General features: G+C 58.5%; 1 protein-coding gene across 2 annotated transcripts in view; it reads left to right on the top strand.

The window, feature by feature from the left end:
- Positions 1–17828, top strand: part of TBCD (tubulin folding cofactor D) — a 160909-nt gene that overhangs the window by 137799 nt on the left and 5282 nt on the right. Inside the window, exons 27-38 of one of the 2 annotated variants that reach the window (XM_059046889.2) lie at positions 30–148; positions 1360–1451; positions 2169–2309; positions 5703–5786; positions 6306–6464; positions 6543–6681; positions 7819–7940; positions 10589–10666; positions 13619–13708; positions 14171–14258; positions 15278–15384; positions 17644–17728. In XM_059046889.2, coding sequence (XP_058902872.1) covers positions 30–148; positions 1360–1451; positions 2169–2309; positions 5703–5786; positions 6306–6464; positions 6543–6681; positions 7819–7940; positions 10589–10666; positions 13619–13708; positions 14171–14258; positions 15278–15384; positions 17644–17728 — 1304 coding nt within the window. Of the gene's footprint in view, positions 1–29; positions 149–1359; positions 1452–2168; positions 2310–5702; positions 5787–6305; positions 6465–6542; positions 6682–7818; positions 7941–10588; positions 10667–13618; positions 13709–14170; positions 14259–15277; positions 15385–17643; positions 17798–17828 lie in introns of those variants that run through there. The other variant, XM_059046890.2, reaches the window with a different exon arrangement.

Here is a 17828-nt window from a genome sequence, read left to right as displayed (position 1 = left end):
TGGGTCACCTTCTGGTTCCATCTTTTCAGAGGAGCTGGTAAAGCAGTATCTTGCCGAGCTTCAGAGCCCCGAGGAGATGGCTCGCTGCGGCTTCGCCCTGGCCTTGGGCGCCCTGCCGGCCTCTGTCCTGAAGGGCCGGCTTCGGCAGGTGAGGCTGGCCTGAGTGTGGCGGGGTGTCGTGTGAGACCCAAGCGGGGTTTGTGGGCGGAAGGAATTCCTGAAAGCCAGCACGTGTGTGCACGAGAAAGGGGATGGGAGCACCGGAGGGGCGGGGGCAGCAAGTGGTCTTTGAGAGCCCGGTTACTGTTCTCGCCTGAAGGAGACTCAGGATCACTGACCCCCGGGCTGGGTAGGGAGCTGCGGCCTCCGCGGAAACACACCGGGCCTTTACTTGTCTGTGGTGCATCATGCAGTGTTTTCTGCGTTAAGAACGAATGTCTCCAGCCTTGTCTGGGAATGCTGGCCTCCCCTGTGGCCGTGGTGAGGGGCGCTGGGTCTCCCACCCCAGGACTCCTCCCTGGGGAGCTGCCCTTTCCTCCCAGCACTGGGCCCTGTGTTTCTGGCATGGCCGGGGGCAGGGGGGTTCTCCCTTGAGCTCCACCCTCCTTGGCCTGTCTCCTTTCAGGGGTGGTCTATCAGCTCTCCTGACACCCCGACTTGGGTCCTGAGCTCTGGGAGAGTGGGTGCCAGAGTCAGACCCTGGAGACCGAGCTGGCCTCAACCCACCAAACTTATGCTTACGCTCCCCTCTCCCTTAACTCAGACATCAGTCGTGGTCCTGCCAGCCCACCTCCCAGATGTCGCTGCCGCCAAGTGCCTGGTGCACACATGCCCCTCACCTGTATCGCCTGCCCTTGCCCGGGACACCTTAGGATCTGAGGCACTAGACCAACTTACGTACCGCGACCAGGGACAGACCATCCAGAGCCTGCTCCGGGGCTTATCTATTTGAAACACCTGGCTTTTAGAACTGAACTGTCCCTTGGAGAAGTAACTGGTGCAAATGTGAGAAGCCAGGTGCTTTGTGTGCCCTGTGCTTCAGCTCCAGGCCGGGGGCAGAAGGGGATGCCGGCTGCGAGTGCAGGGTCTCGCCCCAGAGGAGGAGGCAGATCTGCAGAGGCCGTCTGGGTGCCAGGGGGTGGGGTGGGGGTGGGAGCCCAGCAGTGGGAAGGGTCGGAGGCAGCCCCCTCTCCCCGCACCATGTGTTCTTCGGGGCGCACGGCCCGCCCGGACGGCCACCGGCCGCTCTGTGCTGCATTCTGGGAGCAGCAGAGCCGCAAGGCCAGGTCTCCACTTGCATGAAAAGTGTATTCATCTTGAGGCTGACAGTTCTGTTGATGACCTGTCATTGCTTTTCAGGTTCTAGCAGGCTTGAGGGCTGTTACCCACATTTCTCCCGAGGACGTGAGCTTTGCTGAGTCCAGGCGGGACGCTCTGAAGGCGATCGCCAGGTGAGCCCCGCAGGCCTTCCTGCCCAGAGTCGCTGTTCTCTCGGAAGCCAGCGACCGAGCGTGAAGGGGTGTTCACGGCAGTTCGTGTGAGGAGCCCGGTCTTGGGGGCTGAACCTACTTTGAGGCAAATGTTATTTTTTATTTTCTAGTTTCTTCTCTCTTCAGAGGATTGTCCGAGAACATTTCAACTCATAGAGGATCGTTACAGTTTTGTCCTAATTATAATGAATATTAAACCCATAGTGTGCTTATCTCTGTGCTTTGGGGACACTGGACCTGCTCAGGGGCTGGGGCTGAGCTTTCCACTCGAGGCCGCGGCCCCCAGGACGGGGAGTGGCACATGTGGACGGAATGCCGACGCCGGTCACGCACGCACACGGCGGGAGGGGCTGCCCTTTCTCTCCCCACGAACCCGGGTGGAGCCCCTGCTGCGGGATGGTGGGGTAGGAGGGACCAGCCACAGACCCCCACCCCCACCCGTCCACCCCGCGCACCCTGAAGCTGTAGACACTAGAAATGTGGTTCGGAGAAGAGCGTCACTCGGCATTACGTCAGTGCGGGAGGAACTTGCGGATTCTGAGTCTGCCTCCGAGTTACGGGTCTGTTCAGAGGTCGTCCTGTCAGGAGAGACACATCAGGGCAAAATGACGAGAGAGACAGGAGAGCTTGCATGGGATTCGCGGACATTAGCTACGTTTCCCATGTTCTTAATTTCAGGATTTGCCAGACCGTCGGTGTGCAAGCAGAGGGGGCTCCAGATGAGGTCGTGTGCAGAGAGGACGTGGCCCAGGTTTACTGCACGTTGCTGGGCTGTCTGAGCGATTACACCACCGACAGCCGCGGGGACGTGGGAGCATGGTGAGGCGGACGCATTATTCTCATCCCCTGCTCCTCTCAGAATGTCCCGCTGAGGCCAGAGATGGGGCGTTCGTGCTGCTGCCCTGGCCCCAGCCTGGACCCTTTATTCCCAGGGCAGCCGGGGTTTCTCTCCCAGTCTCTTGTGTGTGCATCCTCCTCTTTTAAAAAAAAAAAAAAAAAAATTATTTAATTTTTTGGCTGCATTGGGTCTTAGTTGCAGCATGCGGGATTTTTGTTGCTGGGTGGGCTTCTCTCTAGTTGTGGCTCTCGTGCTCAGTACTTGCGGCGTGCGGGCTTAGTTGCCCCGCGGCATGTGGGGTCTTAGTTCCTTGACCAGGGATCGAACCTGCATCCCCTGCTTTGGAAGGTGGATTCTTAACCACTGGACCACCCGGGAAGGCCCTGGCCTACTCTTCACTGGAAAAAAAAAAAAAAAATTAACTTCATAAAATACAAACATTGTTGTGTCTCCCTCGTCTAAGCCCCAGTTGTCTGCTCTCCAGTTTTACCTAATGATGTTCACGCAAAGCCCCCACGCAACTGTTTAAAGCAGGAAGGATCTGAAACCATTTTGGGGAAGGGGACTAGGGAGCGCCTGGGAGGTTCTCCAGGGATCCCGTTGTATATCATCATCTTGGCTCCTGCCTGACTGGGAATACGACTTGAGGTGCACAGATTTCAGTCTTGGGAGGAGCCCTTCAGTTGCTTGTTGACCTGAAGGAGGCCTGTGTCATTGTCGGCCGAGCACGGGGAAGCTGCTCACGCCGCTGCGCTCGGATCCCTGCCTGGATTCGCTTGTGTGTCCTTTCCAAGGTTTCAGAAGTACTTTTCTGTTTACTAGAAATATGAGACCAAGTTGCCATTTTGGAGAAGCTGAGAGGTTCTCCTACAGCTTATGTTGGAACCTCTTCTAAGTGTTTTTGTTCACATTCTCTCCTTCAAGACCCCCTGTAAACGTGCCTTGTGACGAGGGGCTCGCTGTGGGCCGAGCACCGGGTGAGGTGTCGCTGACGTTGAGAGGAAGCGGTTCGTTTGTTTATTACAACGATGCGAAAAGAAGTTAGCTTTAATTTCGTCTTGTATTTTCATTAATAACGTTTCTGGTTGCGTGTTTCCCCCTTCTCTGTGTCTGCTGGCCTTTCCTGCCTCTTCATCCACCAGGAGTGTTCCTTTGTCTCACCCGCTGCTTTCCTTTCCTTCTTCTGTCCTGAGATGGCATTTGGGGCACGGCTCCTGTGGGGGCCTGAGGACCATGCACGTGTCTGCACAGCATATGCAGAACCCCGGGGTCCTCCCAGACAGTGGGAGCATGGGGGCTCTCAAGGGGGCCCCAGCACCTCCCTGGGCCCATGTCCTCAGGGAGGCCCCAGCACGGTCACCTGAGCCCTTTGTTGCCCTGTCCTCGGTGGGACGAGGCCGTGGCAGCCGTACCTTTTAGGGTCTGTGCAGGTGAAGATGCTCTGACCACAGCCGGGGCTCACGTGTCTGCCCTGGACACAGAGCCACTCTTCCTGGTTCTTTGCATGGCATGTGGCTCTAGAGTGGCTCCTGGACGCTGGTAGGGTTCTGCTGAGGACTCTTTGGTTCTGCTTCATCCTCCCAGAGGGTGCTGGCGGCCTCGCAGCAGGCAGTGGGCCCGCTTTGAGTACAGCGCCGTGGTCTCCGCCTCACCAGATACGGGCGGCCGCTCAGGTTCTGCTGTGCTGCCTGCGTGGTGGAGTTGTGGGTGGTGGTCCTCTGTGAACGTGGGGGCCCCTTCTCAGGCCCCTTTAAGGGGAGCCCTTTACTCTCTGACCCTGGTTGCACGGTTTAAGCTAGAAGGGCAATGGGTTTTCATTGGTGTTACACTTGCCACCGTGGCTGCCCCCAGAGCACGCGGAACATAAAGTGAACAGAGGAGGTCCAGCCAGTGCTGTGCACATGCAGAAGTCCCCTCTGAGAATCTTTAATTCCAGAGGTTTATCTGAGTTCTGCAGTGTTGGGTCCTTTTCCAGAGATCCTAATTCTCTGTAGAAGGTCTTCATCTTTTTCATTTGTTTTCCATCTTTCTTTCTTTTTTTTTCTTCAGCGTGTTCCTCATGGTTACTTTAAAGACTGGCCATTTACTCCAATATCCATGTCATCCATGGGTCTTTTTTTGTCGTCTTCCTCTCTCATTATTGTTAACACTTGGTCTTTCTTTTTTTTTAAAACATTCCTTGTAACTTTTAACTGAATCCAGAAATTGTGAGTTCAAAATTGCAGAGATTTTGGGTTCTGTAATTTCCTTGCAGCAAGATTTAAGTTTCCTTTTGTCAGGCCCCCTATTGTGTGGGTGGGTCACCTGCTGTCCTCAGGGCTGGGGTTGGCTGGCCCTTCTCCTGCCCACACCCGCAGCTGTGACCGAGGGGCCTCCCAGGGCCCCCCTCCTGCACATGTGCCCCCCCAGCTGCCGGCTTCTGGGGTTTTGGACCCGCACCCTGTGCTTGTCCAGTTAGGAGCTGGTGAGGGCCCCAGGGGCGTGTGCTGCAGGCTTTAGCCGTTCCTGTTTCCTCTCGCCGGCCTTGCCCTGTAGTGCTGTGCCCGTGGGCGCTGGGGGTCCAGGGGGGACGCTCTGTCCTCCCTCCCTCTACGCCTTGGCCCACCCTGGCACCTCCAGAGGGTCGTGCATGTTGTGTCCTGAGCAGCAGCTGGCTGGCGGCTGTCCCTTGGTGCCTGAGCCTGTCCAGCTCCCTCAGCCCCGGCCTGAGTCCGTCTCATGCCTCCGAGCACCACCACACCTGCGCTCGGTGCTCTGGCTGCTGGGTCTCGCCGGGGCCGGGGCCTCTGTCCGTGCAGATCCGAACAGCACAGGCTTATCTCCCATGCGGTGCGCACTCCTTGGCCGGAGGGTGGGTGCCCCAGGCCTATAGGACCTGCCGGCCCTGGCGACGTGGGGCAGTGTCTGTGGTCCCTGTTGCCCAGCTGTGTCTGACCTGGGTTGAGTGTTCTTTGTCCCAAGTTTAAAATGATGCTTTCACTCTGGAGTTAGGCCAGCAAACATGAGCTGCTCTACATACATCTATCCCTCGAAAAGCCCTTAAGAGTTTTTCTGCTGGGACAACACTTTGTAGAGTGGGTATAGTTTGTGTTTAAAGGTTCATGGGAGAATCAGCGCTGTTTCTGTGTGTGCACTCGTGAGAGAGTTTTCTGGGACCTGGCCATTAGTCTTCAGGTGGCAAACAGGTGTCTTTGTTCAAAGTAACGTGTGAGAGGAATGTTTCTCGAGGAAAGGCTGCCGGCGGCCTTTGTCGAGCCTCCTACGTGTTTCTTGCCCTGGGCTGAGGGTGTCTGAACCCGACCACGCAGAGTGGCTGATGGTCACGTAGCTCCTGGGGCAGGAAGCCGGCGCCTCACTCCTGCGTGTCTCTGCAGGGTCCGCGAAGCTGCCATGACGAGTCTCATGGACCTGACTCTTCTGCTGGCGAGGGACCAGCCGGAGCTGATCGAGGCCTCGGTGTGAGTGTGTCCTCCCGCTGCGTGGAGAGGGTCTGCCCGGTCCTCCCTCCTGGCACCACAGCCCCTGCTCCTGGCTAGGCCTCCCTCAGGGTCCAGGCCTGTTGCAGGACAGCCAGCTTCCCGGCTCAGGACCCCTGTGCCGAGCGCCTGATGCTGCTGGGGACTGGCCATCCTGTCCCCCGTGGGTTCCCTGGACACCGGGCTGCCTCTGGGTACCTTGCTGGCCTGGGATCACCGTGCCCGTTCTGTTGCCGAGGCCCCTGAGGAGACCCGGGCGTTGTTTCCTCAGCACCACCACCCCGACTTCCTCCTCCGGCTGCAGGCACCCCGTCCTCCCACGTCTTCCGGCTCTTCTCACACACCACCCATCCGGTAGCCCTATCAGTCTTCACTGCGTGCACTCTAGGCCTCCCACTTAGGCTTCTGGGCTGTCAGATCCCGTTCCCACCCGCAGCCGGGGTGGCGCGTGTGCCCGCTCTCCTGTTCCAGCCAAGCAAACCCTGCGCTCTCGGTTTGCAGCTGCCAGCGGGTCATGTGCTGCTTAGCCCAGCAGGCGAGTGAGAAGATCGACCGGTTCCGGGCGCACGCAGCCCGTGTGTTCCTGGCGCTGCTCCACTGGGACAGCCCCGCCATCCCCCACGTGCCCCACCGGCAGGAGCTGGAGAGGCTTTTCCCCAGGTACTGGCGCTGAGTTCCCAGTGGGGCAGCTCTGTTCCCAGCGGGGCGGCCCCTCCAGCTCGTGCTTCTGTCTTGCAGGTCCGCTGTGGCCTCTGTGAACTGGGGCGCGCCGTCGCAGGCCTTCCCTCGCGTGGCCCAGCTCCTGGGGCTGCCTGCCTACCGCTACCACGTGCTGCTGGGGCTGGCCGTGTCCGTGGGCGGCCTGACCGAGTCCACGGTGAGCAGGCGCCTCAGTGGGCCTTCCCGAGAGGGAGCGCTGCCTCCTTCCTCCCTTCCATCCTTCCTTCAGGAAGCCTCTGCCGGGGCTCGGTGTGCCTGCGGGGCAGGTGGGGGGCGGGCGTTACCCCTGATCCACTGGGCAGCGTGTGGGGCGTGAGCTTAGGGGCAGGGAAACTGCAGATGCAGATGCATGCGGCTCCTGCGCCCTCTGGCTTTTTTGCCAGCCTCGATTCACCCTCCCGGCACATCAGGCGCCCCGCGGTTCCCCAACCTGTCTCTCCAGGTTCCTGTTTCCTGTTTGTGCATTTTCGTGGTGGTTCGTTGTGTTTTCTCCGTCTGTTGTGTCGTCGCCCCTGCGTGGGCCCCTCCCTCTCCCTCTCGCCCCTCATCGCTCCCTGGGCCCTGATTCGGTGTTTCCTGAACCGGTGGATTCGTGGTTTTTGTCACTTCTGGAAAGTTCTCCACCGTCCTCATTCCTGCCCACCGTCCATCCTCTCCGCCTTCATGCTTCTTTTCAGATTACTGCCGTTTCTGCAGTTCTGTGTAGCCTGCTCATTCCCTCCCACTGTCGCATTTTTTGGTGTTTCAGTAATTGTATCTTCATTACCATTCGGTTTGTCCTGAAATCTGTTTCTCGTGCTTTTCCATCGCATGCTCATCTTTATGACTGCACTTCTCTGTAATAATTAACACACAATATCCTCCTACATTCTGTGTCATGTGATCCAGTGTCTCCTGTCAGAGGGAGGCCTGCATCTGCTTTCTTGCTCTGCAGACTCCTTCGTGAGGACTCGCCAGTTGGGTGTGGGTTGTGCGACGGTGTTAGCTGTTGACCTGAGGGGAGGTGCCTTTGCTTTTACTCCCCAGCAGCGGTGGTCGCCCAGATACCGCACGTCTAAGGGGTCCAAATTTAGCAACGGCACGTGAGGGCTCGGGCTGTGCTGCTGCGTCCAGAGCCGTGTGTCCGATTCGGGTGTCTGCACTGTGGCCGCGCTCACGCCCAGCCCGGACAAGCTCTGAGGGCTCCTCACGCTCTGTAGCGGATGTTTTGAGTCTGTCACCGCGGCCAGCCCTGGGGCAGGAGGTGCCAGGAGTGGGGTGGTCTTGTCCCTCTTACAAGAATGCCATATTACAGGTCAGGTACTCAACGCAGGGCCTCTTTGAGTACATGAAGGGGATTCAGAACGACCCGCAAGCCCTGGAGGACTTCACTGGGACCCTCCTGCAGGTCTTTGAGGACAGCCTTCTGAACGACAGGTGGGTGGTGGTGCTGTTCGCACTGGTTTCTCAGGTCCCCAGGGCCTCGTTTCCCAGCAGGGTTCAAAGGGGAGGTAGGGTGGGCCCAGGTGAGGACCATGGGCACAGCCAGGCAAGGGCATGACCAGAGTCACCTCCCGGGCCCCTCGCAGCCTGCACTCTGGGCCGGTTGTAGACGTTGGGAGTAAAGTGACAGAGGCCGTGAGCCGGGAGAGTTCGTGGGGCTCTGGCCCGCGGTGCTCCCTGGTCACGCACACCGACACGTCAGTGCCACTGTTGAGACACGTGGTTCACACACAACCACGACCATCGAGAAGGTGAGATCTCAGCCTGCCAGGATTGGAACGTGACCTGTTTTCTAAACGTTTTTGCTGTAGCATTTTGTTAACTGCTTTTCCAAGAAGATGGAGTGTAGACCCCAAAGCCTGACCTTAGAATTGGGGATGTTTCCTGCACCTTCTGAGAGGGCTGTTCCTGGACTCCGTTCTCAACTGTCCCAGAGCACCTGGGCTCCCGGTTAACGCCACATGGCTGCAGGTCCCCTCACGCAGGCCCTCGTCCTGTCCCGGGGACGCACAGATAGCTCTCGGCAGACAGGAACTCGGGCCGCTGCTCTTTGCTGTTTCTGCGAGCAGCTGTCTGGAGGCGTAGAAGACATCTGACAAAGCACACGTAAAGTGTACAGTCTGAGAAGTTTTGACTCGTGTCAACAACCATAAAAACAATCAAGACACTGAGCACAGCTGTCACCCACAGTTGCCTCCTTCCCCTTCTAACCCCACCTCCCCAGGGTCCACCAGCCCCACGGCGACCACTGATCTGCTTTCTGTCACTGTAGCTTAGTTGGCATTTTCTAGAACATTACTTAAGTGGGATCATGCAGTGTGTGCCCTTTTAGTGTCTGGCTTCTCGGATGCAGCATGTTTCTTTTAGAGTCGCCCTTTTTAGTGCTGAGTTATGTTCTATTGTGTGGTTACATCACAATTTGTCTGTTTACCTGTGGACAGGCACCGGGGTTGTTTCCAGGTTGAGGCAGTTGCAGGTGAAGCTGCGATGAACGTTCACGCACAAGCCTTCACCTGGAATCGTCTTTCCTTTGCTCTTGGGTGAATGCTAAGGAGTAGACTGGCTGGGGTCACAGGGCGGGTGAATATTTAAAACGGCCAGACTGTTTTCTGAAGTGGCTGCACCGTTTCCTGCTCATGGCCTCTGAGAGTTCTGGGCGCCCACGTCCTCACCACAGCTGGCGTGGTCGGTCCTTTTCATTTGAGCCGATCCAAGGGCGTGTGCTTTCTCGCCGCGGCTGTCACTCGAGTTTCCCTCCTGACTGAGGGTGCCGGGCACCTTCTCGGGCGCTTGCTGGCTGTCTGCATAGCCTCTTTGGTCAGGTATCTGTTCAGCTCTTTTGCTCTTTTTTTTTTTTTGCGGTACGCGGGCCTCACTATTGTGGCCTCTCCCGTTGCGGAGCGCAGGCTCCGGACGCGCAGGCTCAGCAGCCATGGCTCACTGGCCCAGCCGCTCCGCGGCATGTAGGATCCTCCCAGACCGGGGCACGAACCCGTGTCCCCTGCATCGGCAGGCGGACTCTCAACCGCTGTGCCACCAGGGAAGCCCCTCTTTTGCTCATTTTTAAACTGGGTGCTGCTTTTTTACCTTGCTGCCGGGTTTTGAGATTTTCTTATACACACTGGGCAGGTCCTTTGTGAGACGTGATTTGCAGATGTTTCCTCCCAGCCTCTAGCTTGTCTTCCGCACTCTTAATGGTCTCTCTGTTAAGAACAAATATTTTACATTTTGATAAACTTGTTTGTACTCTCGTTGTTCTGTGGGTTGTGTTTTCTGTGTCATATCTAAGAAATTTCTGCCTAACTCAAGGCTACAAAGACTTTCTCATACGTTGTCTCCTAGAAGTTTCATAGTTTGAGTGTTCCATTCAGACCTCAGGTCCGTTTGGGGTTGGTTTCTGTGTGACGCAAGCTACAGGTCCAGGTCTGCGTCCTGGTTTTGCCTGTGGACGCCCAGTTGCTCCACGGGTGGGAAAGACTGACCTTCCCACCGCGTGGCTCTTGCATCATTGTCAGAAACTGTGGATGTGCAGCCCAGTCTGGGACTTTTCTCTTCCTTGATGTGTTTGCTTCTCTTCATACCAGGATCACACGGTTTTGATCACTTGAGCTTTGCTACAATAATAATTATTTTTTTAAAATATTTATTTATTTAGGCTGTGCTGGGTCTTTAGTTGTGGCCCCGTGGGATCTTTGTTGCGGCGTGCAGACTTCTCAGTTGTGGCATGCAAACTCTTAGTTGCGGCACGCATGCGGGATCTAGTTCCCCGACCAGGGATCGAACCCACGCTCCTGTGTTGGGAGCGCAGAGTCTTACCCACTGGACCCCCAGGGAAGTCCCTCCAGCTTCGTCCTTTCTTCCTGTAGCTGTTTGGGCTCTTCTTCATCCTTTGTGTTTCCGTATAAACTTTAGAATTGGCTTGTCATTTTCCGCACACGTCCTGCCAGGATTTTGGTTGGGGTTGAGTTGACGGCCGTCCAGGGAGAGCCCTCGTCTCAGCAGCACTGAGTTTCCCACGTGCCCAGGTCTTCCCTTCTGCTGGGTTCTGGTACCTGGCGTCTCACACGTGTCTTCTCTCCCAGGGTGTCTGTGCCGCTGCTAAAGATGCTGGATCAGATGCTAGCCAACAGCTGTTTCGCCATCTTCACTGCCGAGGAGAAGTAAGTGTTCAGAGAACAGCTGGTGAGATCCAGAAATCCGGCTTCTAGGAGATCGCTTTCTAGTACGTTCAGGGTCAGTGTTTATACACAGTGTAAGTACCACCAAGAAGCATTGGCTGCTCCCACAGGGGGGTGGGGGCCCCTGCTGCAGCCCTGCTGTCCAGGCGGGAAACAGAGCAGGTGAGGCGTCCCCTCTGACGGGGGCCTGCGGTCAGGGCAGTTATGGACGGCGGACAGGACGGGGAATGGGGATCGCAGAGGGCCGTGACGGCCGCGGTGCTGGGACCTGGTCCGGGTGGAGAGCCCGCCTCAGACTGGCCGGGAGGCTGTGGTGCAGGGGCGGGTCTGAGAGGTCACTTCCCTCGTCTGCTGCGCTCCGGGCTCCTCAGCCGCCGAGCACGGCTACACTGCCGCCGCTTCATCCGCCTCCCTGGCTGAGGCTCTGGTGCCTTGGGGTTAATTTCCTCCCACTTCTGAGGTCTCGGCTGCTTGATCGGCTGCTTGATCTCAGAGCTTCCTGCTCGGCCGGTGGTGACAGTCGTCGTGTGTCAGCTTTCTGGGGGTTCTTCCCCAGTCTAGGGCAGTGTCCTTGCGCTGATCAGGGCTTGGGTGAATCCCTGGGGTCCCTCTGCCCTGCAAACCAAAAACTCAGGGTGGCACCAGGTTCTGCCCAGGTCCCCTCCGTGTCCCCTCCCAGGCCTCAGTGGTCGCCGTCCTTTGCAGCCTGCTGTCCAGTGAGTTTTGTTCACTTTTAGTTATTCCAGGTGGGAGTGGATCTGGTCCCTGTCGTTACGCCTTTGCTGAGGCGCTCAAACGCTCTTTTAACTGAATAACATCAAAGGGAGTTTCCCCTTTAATTTGCCGGTGGTACATCACAGCCTGTTTCTTACACCTCCTGTCAGAGCAACTTGTGCATTCACGGGATACGCCCCATGGTCGTGGGATGTGATCCTTTTATACATTGGATGACTGTGCTGACTAAATATTCTGTTTCAGATCTTAACTATTTTTCTGGTTTGAAAATTTCAAAATAAAATGGTAGGAGAAAATAGTACCCCAAGTGTCAGGCTCACCTCCCGCAGCGGGGGGTCATGGGCACTCCAGCTGCTGCTGCTGGAGGGGAGTCTCGGGGTCCAGGGAAGGGGGTGCTGCCGTGCAGGAGACATGGGAGCTGGGGGGCCGGCGAGAGCAGCGGGCGGCGTGCGTGTTGCCCGACACCACCAGTTGCAGATCAGTGTGGGTGTGAGGGGACGCGGCAGCCACAGGTGACCGTGGGCTTCCTGGACTGGCCACTGGAAGGGGGCAGTGGCTCTCAGACAGGAAGGCTGGACGGAGTCGGTGTGGACCAGAGAGGCCTGGAGGTCCAGTTGGAAGGCTGTCCTAGCAGGTCAGGCTGCTGTAACAGAAATACCACAGCCCGGGCAGTTAAACGCCAGAAACTCATTCCTCCCGATGCTGGAGGCTGAGTGTCCGAGACCAGCACGGGGACGCAGTCTTGCTGTGTCTTCCCACGTGGCAGAAGGACCACCTCGTGTGTCTCCTCTTTGTAGGCACTGATCCCACCGTGGGCTCCGTGTCACGTTCTAATCGCCTCCCAAGGTCCCACCTCCTAACACTCTCAGGTTCCAGATGAGAGCTTCAATGTAGGAATCTCGGGGACACAGACATTCAGTTCATAGCAGAGATGTTTGGTTTAAGATGCTTGTTAGATCTCATCCAGAGGAGATGGATCTTCCAGGCTGGAACTCGGTGGAAGGTCCTCAGAAAATGGGTGGTATGTGGTCCCACGAGGCCACCAGGGGGGCAGGTGCCGACAGGTGGCCAGGGGAGGTGTGTAGACAGAAGCACCGTGACAGAGCTGTAGGGCTGCCCCATCGTTAGGGAGACGGGGAGCAGAGGGGAAGCAATCTACCAGGAAGAAGGTGAGGCGCAGGGGCAGTCACGGGGGCGTCGATGATGTGTGCCGAGCGGTCACGTGGGCTGAGGACAGGAGTGACCGCGGCCCTCAGCGACCTGGTGGTCGCTTGGTCCCTGACGGGCACTTCAGTGAGCGGTGGGGCTGGCGGGCGGGCCGGCCGAGAGGACAGTGGTGCCGCGTGTGTGGCAGGTGGCGGGGGTGCCGCTGGGGGGCTGAGGTCTCCTTTAGCCTGAGAAGACGGGAGAGTCTCCCCGGGACCACTTCTCGTCAGGGGAGCGGCCGTCACAGGCTGATCCTGAAATGGCCACCACGGGCGGCTGCTTCCTGCCTGCCTAGGGCGGGAGGTCTGTCCTGCGCCCTCACCCGGGAGTCTGGTGAGCTGAGGCGCTGCCCCCAGCCATACCCCGGGTCACCTGGCCGGTGGACGCAAAGAGGGGACGTGGGGCCACTCAGACCACTGGGCCTCAGCCCTCGTCGCACGGCCAGGGTTGGCCTGGGGCTGCGGCCCCGCAGGAGAGGAGCATGCGTCTCGCGGGGACTCAACGCTGGGTGGGGCCACCGTGGCCCCATGTTCTCCTCGGCCAAGCAGAGCCGGGGTGGGGGTGCCTCCAGTCCCTCCCTGACCCTCCGAGGACCTGGACCTGGGAGTGAGCGAGTGGGGCCTGGTCACGATTCGCTCGTCCTCTCTTGATCTTGGGTTGAGCCTGGTGCCGACCCGGCACACGTTGGCTGGGCTTGCAGCGGGGCTGAGTTCTGGGTGTTCCTGTTACGTCGAGGCCCCACCAGGGGTCAGCCTGCCCTCCTGCTGAGGGGCCCTGAGGCCGGAGAGGTGCCGCGGGGAAGGTGGTTTGTTGAGTGCACGAGACAGCGGGTGTCTGTCGCCTGCTGCACTTGCAAAGGAGCCAGTTACATGCCCTGATGTTGATGTGCCCTGGTGCACGTCCCCAGGAGCGAGGCTTCTCCTCTTCGAGGGTGGCTGCCATCATCAGATGTTCCCTGGAAGCCCACCTCTGGGTCCTGTGCTTTCCTTCCAGCCACCCCTTCTGTGTGAAGCTGCTCGCGCTTTGTAAGGAGGAGATCAAGAAGTCCAAAGATGTCCAGAAACTGAGGTCCAGCATCGCGGTGTGAGTTCCAAGTAACTCACTGAGGCGGCAAAGGGAGGGGCCGGCCCGGCAGCCGAGAGCGCGGGGTCGGGGGTACTCTGATGTCAGAGTGAGAGGCGGGTGGCCCTGGTCACGCCGGCCGGTGTTCTGGTGGAACAGGTGGGCCCGGCCACAGCCTGCCCACCCTTGGACCAGCCTCCCAGACGGGTGGGCGTCGGGTCAGGGAGCGTTGTCATAGAAAAAGCCCCGATTCCCCGACACTCCGGAGATCTGGATGCCCCCACCTGCGGGGGGAAAGTGGACGTGAACCCAGGGCTGCCTCCCCAGTGGAACAGCCCTGAGGCCTGGGGGTCACCACGGGCAGCACCTGGGGGCCTCCCATCCCACGCAGACCAGCAGGCCCCCCAGTGAAGTGAAGGTGTGGGGTATCCGGGCAGCAGGCTTGGGCGGGGGTCAGCTCACCGGAGTGCGGGGTCCCTGCAGGTTCTGTGGGCTGGTGCAGTTCCCCGGAGACGTGAGGAGGAAGGTCCTCCTGCAGCTGTTCCTCCTGCTCTGCCACCCTTTCCCCGTGGTGAGTGTCTGCAGCTCCAGGCCCCACTCGGGGCCAGCATCCCAGCCTGCACATTGGCGCCGGGGTCTGATGCCTCCTGGTGTTGGTGCAAGCGGACCTTGATGGGGGGGGCGGGCCCTCATCAGTGTGGGCGGGGCATACTGTGCCTGGAGATGCGGCAGCTGCAGTGTGATGCTTGAGCCCGGCCCCTGGGGCCAGATGTGCCCCCGGAGCCGCTGGGAGTGAGCCCAGGTGCCAGGGGAGCACCCAGCGCTGGCTGGGACCCTGCCCCCTGGGATCCTGGCCGCAGGTGCACCCAGGTGCCCTGCCACAGGGTGGGTGGGTGGGGAGTTTCAGCCCATCGGGGTCCTGCAGGCTCTGGTTCAGGGGCTCCTGGAAGGCACCTACCCCACAGCCCCCGCCCCAGGGTTGGGTTTCCCAGGAAGTCTCTTCTTTCCCTTTGGCAGAAGAAATGCTCTTCAGATAACTCAAATGTGACACCTTCCTTAACAGCTAAAGTAACTAGCACAGCTGTTTTCAAAGTGTGTGTGTGGGTCACTGGATGCCCCTCCCCCCATGTTCAGAAATGCAGATTACCAGGCCTTGACCTGCCAAACCAGGAGCTCTGTGGGTAGGCCTCGGGATTCCGAGAGCACCTGTTGCATGAAATAAGTTCCCCCCCGGGGACAGCTAGAAAAGCCAGCAGGTGAGAGGACTTCTCTGATAAGGTGCAGGTTTTTAATGAAGCATTTCGGTAAGAATGACGCTCCTCCTGCTGAGGGCCTCGCGGGGGCCACAGGGGAGCGGGGCGGCCCGGGCGGAGCGCGCCTCGTTGTCGCTCGTCGGTTGTGGCCACGGTCTCCTGAGCGGCGGTCCAAGGTCAGCTCCCCTTAACCGCCTGCCCGGCGAGCCTTTCCTGTTTTACTTGGACTCTGGGCCCCCGGGAGGTGCCTGGGCGCCCGTCCCTGCTCCTGGCAGGTCCCGTCGGCTCTGCTCTGTCGCGGGCCTTCGCCTCCCAACAACTCGCTCTGTCCCTCCAGATCCGGAAGAGCACGGCCAGCCAGGTGTACGAGATGGTGCTGACCTACGATGTGGTGGCCGCGGACGTCCTAGATGAGGTCCTGGCTGTGCTCAGCGACACGGCCTGGTGAGCGTGGGCCCTTGCCCTCTTCCCGGGGGTGTGGCGGGTGCAGCGCCAGAGTGAGCAGGGCGCCCAGAGCCTGTGCGTGGTCTCCCCAAACCCTCCAGAGCGAAGAGGGAAGACAGGCTCCAGCCCTCCGCCCCAGCTCTGGGTTTACGAGGAGGCGGTGGTGCCTGTAACCGATCTCCTCACGCACGTGTCTGCGTTTCTGTAGCGCAGGCTCACTCATTACACCAAAGAGGGGCTGGGCGGCCAGGTGAGGGAGGAGGGGGATCTTTCTGCGGCGTTCAGGCTGCAAGATTTTCAAAGTGAAATTATTTTTTCCCAAATACAATTTTTGTAAGTGAAAGGGTGTGGGTTGTTCTGAGCACTGATTGGTTAGAGGCTGACTTCCTATTTCTGTGTGGTCGCTTTTCTGTTGATCACGTCACAGCTCTGGGTGCCGGTGGGCGCTGGTGCACCTGTTTCTGCAGCTTGTTGGGGTTGAAATCACTCGAGAATGGCGGCTCCTGCCCCCTGAACTGTGGCGTCAGAAATGCAGGGGCGTGTGTGGCGTGGCAGGCAGTTTCTCCCTCCTCGGGGACGCGCCACGTGTGTCAGTTGTGGCCCCCAAGGAGCGGAAGGGTGTTGAGTGGCTGCAGCAGGAGCCCCCGGGCCCAGACTCGCTGCATAGGAGACCCGTCCGCTGGCCTTCGCTCACTCTTGGTGGAAAAGGCCACGTGTGGACACGTTTGAAAATCAAACGGACGGAGGGAACCGGGAAGAATAAGTTGTCCTCCCTCCCACCCCACTTCCCTCCCAGACAGCCAGCGTCACCCCTTGTTCCAGGTCGGGTCTCCAGGTTTGTTTTAGGCACAATTTACTGCCATCTCTGTTGGCTTGTCAACTCTGAGCTTGGACGGCAGGTTTGAAAGAGGCGTGTTGAATGGGGGTGGAGGGGGCTGATGGGGAAGCCGGGGAAGGGGTAGCCCGTGAGCACGCGTCCGGCAGGCAGCACCGAATGATGACAAACGCGGGAGCGACGCTTGCCCCATTCCAGGCCCTGCACACGCTCGTGTGCACACACACACACGTGCGTATGCACGTTCAGGCGCTCGCACACGCCCCTACAGGGTGGCCACTCTCCTCAGCCCCGTTCTGGACACGGGACCAAAGTTCAGAGGTTATTTAGGCCGCGGCCTGCTCAGGCACCAGTGATGAGGGTCCCCCAGGACTGGGTTCCGTCATTGGGGTCCGTGCGCTCTGCTCATGCGGGAAGGGATGTGCATAACCTACTCACATGCACGACCTTCAACGCAGTGACGTTCCTGCAAAGGGCTGAGCTCCGCACGGACCTCACATTGATGCAGCTTCCATTCCTGGCTTGACGGCCCAGCTCCCCGGCTTGGACGTGAGCCACTGTGGCCTGAAGGACGGAAAAGGGCCTCTGGTTTCAGGGCGGTGTTGAGGTTTTCTAGGGAGATACTTGGCCTCGAGCAGGAGGGCATCCTGGTGAATATCTTGCGGGCGCCTCGGTGAAAATGCCAGAGCAGAAAACGTGGCCTCAGGAGACATGGATGCCTCTGCTCTGTGAGCAGCTGGGACGGGACACATTTTTCTGTTACGTTGTCAGCTTTAAAAGCACGGAGGCACGTTCTGCATCACACTCTAAACTCTTCAGCTTGAAAAGGACAGTGAACGAAACCACCAACACCCAGTGGGTCCCAGAGCTCCCCCGAGTCCCCCATGCCTGCCTTTCTCCTCTCACAGTTCAGGGCGGGGTTAACCTTCCAGAGGATTTAAAGATAACTCATTTTTTCTTATTATAAAAGAAAAACATGCCCAGTTTTCTTTATGGTATTGCTAAATTTAATTTTTGTTTTTAATGAAAGTTATAAGTAAACAGCTTTCAAAGTCAAAACTTAAAACCCATGGGATAAAATCTGTGCCGCTGTCTTAGCGTTTCCTGTCGCCGGCCCCTGGGTTGGGCTGTTTGGGGCCGAGTGCCCCTCACGGGGCTCCCTGTTTGGTGGGGCTCGTCCTCTGCAGTTTCCTAAGAGAGGGCTCAGGAGCAAAGCCTTGTGCAGGTGTCCCGCCCAAGCTAGGCTCGCCGGGGTGTAGGTTCTGGAGTGAGGCGTCCTTTTTCCATGATTCCTACCCAATCTAAGGTGCCTTGGGTGTTCTGCGCACCCGGTAGGAAGTGTAATGAGAGCTTAGAGATCTTGGCAGCTTTCACTGCATGGACTGTCCCTGCGGCTGGTGCCGCCCCCCTCTTCTCCTCCCCAGGGATGCAGAGCTCCTGGTCGTGAGAGCCCAGCGGAACCGCCTGTGTGACCTCCTGGGCGTGCCCAGGCCGCAGCTCGTCTCCAAGGTAACCACCTGTCTCCTCAGGCCACATGGGGGACCTGGGGCCCCTTCTTTTTCTTTTTCTTTTTTATAATTTAAAATAGACATTATTTTAAAATATTTTT

The sequence above is a fragment of the Kogia breviceps genome, chromosome 19 (genome assembly GCF_026419965.1).
Source record: "Kogia breviceps isolate mKogBre1 chromosome 19, mKogBre1 haplotype 1, whole genome shotgun sequence".
Classification (NCBI taxonomy): domain Eukaryota; kingdom Metazoa; phylum Chordata; class Mammalia; order Artiodactyla; family Physeteridae; genus Kogia; species Kogia breviceps.
This window is presented reverse-complemented; position numbering and strand designations above follow the sequence as displayed.